Source organism: Merops nubicus, unplaced genomic scaffold (assembly GCF_000691845.1).
Source record: "Merops nubicus isolate BGI_N331 unplaced genomic scaffold, ASM69184v1 scaffold35331, whole genome shotgun sequence".
Classification (NCBI taxonomy): domain Eukaryota; kingdom Metazoa; phylum Chordata; class Aves; order Coraciiformes; family Meropidae; genus Merops; species Merops nubicus.
Genome location: NW_008589624.1, coordinates 53513 through 61212, shown reverse-complemented (window position 1 = coordinate 61212; position 7700 = coordinate 53513). Strand labels below are relative to the sequence as shown.

The 7700-nt window shown below is 41.0% G+C and overlaps 1 protein-coding gene across 1 annotated transcript; it reads left to right on the top strand.

Annotated features, from left to right (window-relative positions):
• Positions 1–838: 838 nt before the first annotated feature.
• On the top strand, positions 839–4740 carry NIPSNAP3A (nipsnap homolog 3A (C. elegans)). The gene is made up of 5 exons (XM_008949645.1): positions 839–1044; positions 2530–2691; positions 3932–4081; positions 4467–4553; positions 4664–4740. Exons 1-5 carry the CDS (start codon positions 921–923, stop codon positions 4738–4740), a joined length of 600 nt encoding a protein of 199 aa, XP_008947893.1. The 5' UTR covers positions 839–920.
• The last annotated feature ends 2960 nt before the right edge of the window (positions 4741–7700 follow it).

Below are 7700 nucleotides of genomic sequence, written 5' to 3'. Positions count from 1 at the left end.
ATGCTCTCATTCTATCCGTTCAGCGATGGCTACATTCATGATTACAGCACGTGTCCAAAACCCGTCCCGCCCCCTCCTTTCTGCCGGGGTAAGGACAGGCATTTGGTCTGGCCTCAGTGCTTCTCGCTTTATTTGGGAGTCGAGCAGCATGTTCCAGGTTATTGAAGCAGCTGGATAAGTAAGCGTCTCCTGGGACTTCTGAAGGGTGTTACGTTGTGTGAATGGAAGAACTGTTCTTAACCAGGGTTTGGGAAGCAGCCAGTGAAGAGCAGGGATGCAGATTTCAGCAGTCTTGTGCTGGAAGGAGTCAGTCTTTTCTCAAGCACTGGTACCTTCTTTCTTTGGCCAGCAATGTGTAGTTGGATAGCACTGGTGCAAGACTGCAATTAGAAAACAGGTTGCAGCAGTGTGAGTTGGTCAGGTAAGGGCAATGCAGGCAGATGTAGATGTTGCCTCCATTTGCGTGTTCATCTTCAGCCTTGCCTTTGAATATTGTGTTTAGCCGACTCTCTTTTTATTGCTTTGGCTTTTTGCATCCTGCTTCCTGAGGAAGGTATATGAGAAAAGGAAAATCCTGCTTTGCTACGAGCTAATAATTAAACAGTTGAGTGAGACAAATAAAAGACTCGTCACGATCTGTTGCACTGCTGAAAGGAGTTGCAGCAGATAATGTGCATGGGAACTATTCCCAAAGGAAAAAAACCCACAACATGCTGTTGCAGTGGAGATCACGAAGTACCCTCCCTCCCAGCCCCCTCGTACAAAAATCCATCTATAGCATCTCACTGTTTTCTCCAGCTTGAGAATTAGTTATTTTTCTCAATATTTTCTCTCAGGTACTCGCATCCTTTGCCACAGGGCCCAGACAAAATAATAGCATTTTCTACGAAATTCGCACATATGATATTAAGCCATCAAAGATGAAGGATTTTGTGGAAATGGTCAACAAGCACCTCCACCTTCGCACAGCTCACTCAGAGCTGGTGGGATTCTGGTCTGCGGAGCTGGGAGCAATGAATAAGGTGGTCCATGTTTGGAAGTACGGTACGCTCAGCATCCCTCTGTGCTGCTCGGCCCTCTCTCTGCTCCCTGTCACTGGGGCAAGAGGCAAGGAGCAAGCTTACCTGGTTCTTGTTTGCTGCTCTTACTGTAAGAAAGTGTCTGAAAAAGATTTGTTCCTCTACCGTTTGCTGACAACACTGCACAGCCTGCCAAGACAATCGTGACGTGTTGGGATGAGTGAGTTACAGCTGTTGTTAAACAGTGATGTCTGCCCAAAACAGGTATAATAGGGGAATTGCAGCAGAGTGCTTTGTTCATGGTAAGCATTTTTAACTTTGGGCGAGTTCCCGAACCACAGATGTTTTCAGAATTTCAAAATAGGTAGAAAAAAATGTTGAGTCCTCCTTCATGAGGTAGTACATGCAGTATTACCTTATTGTAAGTACAGACCAGCTAGATGCAGTCTGTGTTTATATGCATCCATAATCATCCTCACATTTTAGTTCAGTGTAGCAGTCACTCCCCTAAAATAAAAAGCATGCAGTTTGCATACTTAAATTTCTGCAGCTGGACTGTGTTGAGCTGGGAAGCCACTCCAGCAGCTCCCAACTTCCCAGGCACGCAAAGTAATTTGTTGCAACAGGTTTCTTGCATTATAGTCATCTTTCAATGTTCCTGGAGTCAGTGATGACCTGGAAGGTGCTGGTGAGCCAAGAAAAAGTATGATTACACAAAATAATTAGTTGTGTTGGCTGTGATCTTTGTGGAGCCCAGGGGCAGTGACTGGATACTTGGGCTCTGGAGAGATGGGAAGCCGTGCTCATTTCATTTCCATTCTCAGATGCTGGATGTTTCTCTTATATTATTAAAAGCTGTCTTCACAAACATACTGCTTAGGATGTCACTGCAGCCTATCCAGTTGAAATTCAGACATTCTTAATTAAGTGGATTTGGTTTTAATTAAGAAGAAGAAAAAGGTTTAGATTTTAGGCATTTGATAATTTTTTATGTATCTGAACAAACAAACAAATATTACTTCTACTCTTGCAATTTTAATGTCATTTTATATAAGCCAAAACTCATATTTTTTCTTTATTTTCTCTTGGTAGACTAATATTCCTTCTGGATTTTCTTTTCCACTTCACTTCCTTATCAGCTGTGCTTTCTTCAAGTCTCCTTATTCTTGGTAACTGTTGCCACATCCAATAATCTCTGCAGATGCCATACATGAATCTTTCTTAAAAGTAACATAACTTAACCCATTTTAACTTTTTTATAAACTTTGTTGGAAAATTTGGTTTGGCTTTAAACCGTTTAAATCTGAAATCTCAATCAAAGATTTTGGCAGAATTTGAAGGGAACTTGCCACATACACTTCAAGCTAATATGCTGTTTTAAAAGTATAAATTTCAAATATATTTTAGTGCAGCTGTCTCCTTTTAATGACATATTTTGATTGAGTCTGATGTGACATTAAGTGCATTTTTTCAGATTGTTTTTTTCTTTTTTTTTTTTCTTTTCTTACAGATAATTTTGCCCACAGAACAGCGGTCCGGCATGCATTAGCCAACGACAAAGAATGGCAGGGAAAATTCATCTCTGCAGCTCTCCCCTTGATAGAGAAACAGCACAATGAGGTTGCTTATCTGGTACCCTGGTGTCAACTTGGGAAGCCTCCAAAAGAAGGGGGTGAGCTTATCTTCTCTTTGGCTGATTAAAATTACTAATGCTGACTAACAAAACGTGGCTTAAACTTCTGTGATCCTGTGAAGTGCATGTACATACACCCATGTGAAAAAGTGACATAACACTGATGAGGGACAAAGTTTTTAAGAAGGATTTAACACTAATGTCAGCGACTGACTAGAGCCCTGATCAGTAAGGTCGCAAAGAGGGGTGTGACTTGCTTAAGTAAAGGTGCAAAATGGCTGTACTGCAGTAGTGGTCGGAGTGGTCGTCCTGGACTTGCTTTGTCCATCCACCAGTGAGAGGGCATTTCCTGGAGACAGGAAGGACAATGATTTTTCTCTTTCACAGAGGTTTTTATCTTTAATCAGTTTGCTTTGATGTCACTGCTTCTTTTGCGTAATAGTTTTAAGAAAAGTGGAAAAAAAATCCCTGATTTTAAAGATACAGGCAAGCCAAGCATACTTTGTAACAAACAGATTAGGTCTAGACCTCCTGCCCCTAAATTCTCTTAGCTGCAGATGTGTTCCCCTATTTATGAGCATTTTCAGGCTTCCTTGGTGGAGTGCATTGCCATGTGGTGTCTGGCTCCCTGTCACAGCGCCGGTGCTTGTGGCCTAGAGTAGCTACCTGAATGGAACGGAGACCCATAACGTGTCTTGTAGAAGGACTGGAGAGTTTCAGCAAATCTTGCCATTTTTCTGCAAATGAGGCAGGCAGTTTGGCAGAGCAGAGGTGGTAACCTAGTCCTCGTCTGTTGACTGTGCCTGCAGATCTTGCTGTGGCCAGTTGCCAGTACTCGAAAAGGCTTGCAATGTCATAAACCACTTCAATGCTGGAAAACATTGCCAGTCTTAAAAAAGGCCACCATGCTTTGTTCAATCAGCTGTTAAAATCCCACAAGCGTGTGTGAATATTTCTGACTTCTACAGAATAGGCTGAATCTCCCCAGATTTCCAGGCAACGCTGAAAATTGCTGAGCTGGGCTTCTCTTCCTCAGGGTTCTGCTATTTACATTTTAGCTAGCTCCAGTTGGGGAGCTGCTTCCTGTGCTCTTGTGAGCCCCTGGAGGCTGTGGGATGTTGTGCAAGCTGGGATGAAGGGGCAGTTTCATCTCCTGCTGACCCCGAATGGCAGGGAATTGCAGTACTGGTTTCACAATAAATATCTTGTGGCCATGACACATTTTGAGCATATTAATTTGTATTTACTTCCTTGAGGTCATCTTTGCCTTTCCTTCCAGGAGTATATGAATGGGTTACTTTCCAGATGAAGCCTGGCGGGCCAGCGTTGTGGGGTGAAGCATTTCAAGCTGCAATCAATGCTCACATCAACACAGGCTACACCAAGCTCATCGGTGTTTTCCACACAGAGTATGGATTACTCAACACAGGTACTACTCAATTTCTGCTACAGACTTTGGCATGGCAAGGGGCAGAGGGAGAGGGGCAAGCCCTCGTCCTGTGTCAGGATTGGCTCGCTTGATGAAAATGATGTTGTGGATCACCAAAGTCATGTAAACAGTCCTTGAACCCAGCTTTGTCTGTTGAGTTATAGGCTTAAGCCAGGTGCTGCTATCTGAACTGACACTCAGATCTGATGTTAAAGAGTCTAACCTTTTAAGGGCTCATCAGAGGATCATCCCACCACATACTTGCCTGGAGAATTGTTTCTGCTAACTGCAAGGCCTCTAACAGGAGAAGGCAGACTGCTAGGACTTAAGAGTACGTGTTGTATTGCAGCGTAGCAGTATTCAGCTGACTTTATTTCTTTCCCAGTCCATGTTATCTGGTGGAATGAGACCCCGGACCACCGGGCAGCAGGAAGGCACAGTGCCCATGAAGATGCCAGAGTGGTAGCAGCTGGTAAGAGATAATGGATACAGAGAACTCACTAGTGTTACCCATGTGCATGCTGAGAAAAGTATAATTTCTCATTGGATTACTGTCTTAATTAAATATGCATTTAATTTCAGTGCGGGACAGTGTCAGGTTCTTGGATTCCCAGCAAAATATGCTCCTGATTCCTCTGCAGTGTTCACCGCTGAAGTAACCCTCTTCTAAAGGACGTAACTGGTGGCAGAAAGGACACGATGGAAGTGCTGTCAGAAGCTAAATGCAGAAGTTTATGGTGGTAGTCCTACAGTCCCAAGAAAAAGAACTTGAGCCGTATGGCACGAACCACACTTCACCTACCTTTTATTTTAACTGCTCAGTTTTTAATGCTTTTCTGCATAACTAGATCCCGTACCAAACCTGCTGAAGTGCTCTTCTCCAACTTTACAGCTCAGGGCTTATATTGTTTTCATAACATACTTGGGTGACTTGCAACTATGACATCTCGGCTGCTGCATTCTGATTTAAGAAGGAATGCCCCCCACATATCTGTCACCCAGTTATGTTTTAATCAGACCTCTCACAGGGATGGTTAGTATTCATTCTGAGTAATGTAACACATCAGTGTGGCTGGAACTGCACCTAGGAGATGCGGCAGTGGCGCTGGCCAGGTGGTGATATCCAGTGAAGTCTGACATGGAATGGCCATTTATTCACTGTCTTGTCACAGTTCTCTTCAGCCCTTTTTTTTTTCAGTAATTGCTTCCTCAGAACTATGGATTAAACATAACGCTTTGCCTTAGGTAATTTAATATTTGTTTAGGGTGCTAAAGTTGATTAGTCCTTCTTGTTCAACTGTGTAATCAAACTCAGCTGATCTGCGTAGGCTTACATTCTTTGAAATAATTCTTGCCACAGTTAACAGCCAAATAAATTTGTATTCAGCATGAATTTTTAGTATTTATAGCTCAAGTTCTTACTCTTTTTATGAAATTATAAACCCTGTTCTCCAAGTACAGCATTTTGAAGACCTTGCATTTGGTCAACACCAGTCTTGGCATGAGTTGCTTTAGAACCAGTAAGCTAGAGGAAATAGCAGCAGGGCAGAGGGCATGTGGGGTGAGAAGTCAAACTTGTGTTTTGGGCACAGTGGTATGTAGCACCCTCTTCTGCAATCTAAAGTTCACTAACTGGCAGAGCTCTAGGGGGCTTTTGCAGTGGCTGATCACTGACCTACAATGAGCAGTTGGTTTCACTTCTCTGCTGAAGTATCTGTGCAGTATGCCTAATGATTATTGCTTCTGTAAAAAGTACCTTAGGATCCCACAGAAAGCACTATAATCATCACTAAAATCTCACTAAGAAAACAATTGTAGGAATTATGCATAGATACAAGGTGAGTGGATGGGATCCAGCTATTGTAGTTAAGGGAGTATATCAGATCCCAGCTGCTGTAGCCAAGTCTTCATACTCCTCCTTTCAACAAAGCCATCTTTAGCAATTTCACCATGGAACAAGCACTACTTCAGAGATTAATGTCTTACATTTTGGAAATCAACTCTTTAAGCTGTAAATGGCTGATAAAACATCAGTACCGAGTTCATTCCAAATATCGCTTTATGGCAGTTAACTCAAATGAGGATTATTTTTTTCCAGTAACAAAAATAAAATGAAAAATTGTGGCAGGGAATTAATAGGACTTTTTTTTTTTTTCCCACATGAATGCAAACATTAAGTTATTTTATTGTTTACTGGAATAAAAAACAGAGGCATACTAAAAACAGTATTTTTTTTAGTAAAAGTATTTTCCTTGTCACCAGCATTCATAGTAAACCATGGTCGGGATTTGAGACGTGCATGTCATTTTCTGACAAGAGTTTGATAAATCAAGCACATTACCCAAAGCACCAACTAGACACTAGATTAAAACAGAAAATACAGGAAATTCTAATTGGCTTCATATCTCAGGATGGGTCTTCCTGATGAGCGTACCTTCAAGAACTGGTTTGATTCTGGATCTTAACTGGTTGATAGTGGGACTGTGGGCAGTGACAGGCAAAATTTTAATGCCAATTTTCCTTTGAGCAATCAGACCATGATTCTGCTTTCATTTGTAGCCTGCTGTTCAAAATCAGCTTGGTATTAACTTGAGTGATCTTCCTTTTGTTTGGTATTAGCTAAGGATTACCTAAGTTTAGGGTATTTTAGAGGCTTTATACTCAACATTTTGCTTTTTATTTATGAACTTCAGATGCTTGAAATAACACTTGCCTTTCAAATTTTGTACTGTCTCCTATGCCTGAAAATAGTGTGTGCCTGTGCTGATTTGTAGAGATACCTGAACTTGCTTGCACATCATGCATCAAAGTTCAAAACAAAACAAAACCAGGCAAAACAAGAGCTTCTAATAATACTCCTCAAAATAAAAAGTATTTTATTTGTTTATTCATTTAGAAATTAATTATGCAAAAAATGAGGCTTTGAAGACCAGTGGCGCCATAACAGCTTTATTTTTCACTTAATACAAGGCAATTAGAGTGCCTTTTAATACTTCACATAACAGTTATTAGCAAATACAAATATATATACTTTTTTTTTTTTTTTTTGCTTTTAATGAAAATGTCCGTTTAAGGATTTAGAAATTTCAGTTGTGAAATCTCTCTAGATTTTTGCAGAGTTAACAGATATTCCAGTGCAAAAATAGATCCCATTACAGATAGCATAAAGTGCTTGGAATGAAGGACCAACTATAATTCAGGAGGGAAGGATAAGCACAAAGTGGTGGTTTAACCATGGGGAAATGCAAAAAAAATGTACTACAAAGAGGGCTGGAACATGTCAATAGCAATAAAGTTTAAAATAAGTTAACACCTCAGTGCAGTTTCATTATCAAGAGAGGTTCATATACTATGACTCTAGAGTGATTTTTTCCCCAACACACACTTGAATTAGTGGCTGTGTGAACTTGTTCCATGGCAGATATTCACATGAGAGTTGCATTACGCTGTCTGCTCAGTACAAACAAGACAAATCAGAGCTGTGAAATAGTTCAGTTAATATCCACGTTTACTGTAAGATTTTGTCACAGACAGCAGTCTTTGAACACAACAGTCACAGGGCAATAGGAATCAAGAATCTCTTTTGGCTGGGCTGAGGAAAGAAAATTATGATTTAACT

Coding starts and splice junctions, on each gene's coding strand:
- NIPSNAP3A (XM_008949645.1), top strand. CDS start 921: ATGAAGGATTTTGTGGAAATGGTCAACAAGCACCTCCACCTTCGCACA. Junction 2,692..3,931: donor GAAGCCTCCAAAAGAAGGGG/GTGAGCTTATCT, acceptor CTTTCCTTCCAG/GAGTATATGAATGGGTTACT. Junction 4,554..4,663: donor TGCCAGAGTGGTAGCAGCTG/GTAAGAGATAAT, acceptor ATTTAATTTCAG/TGCGGGACAGTGTCAGGTTC.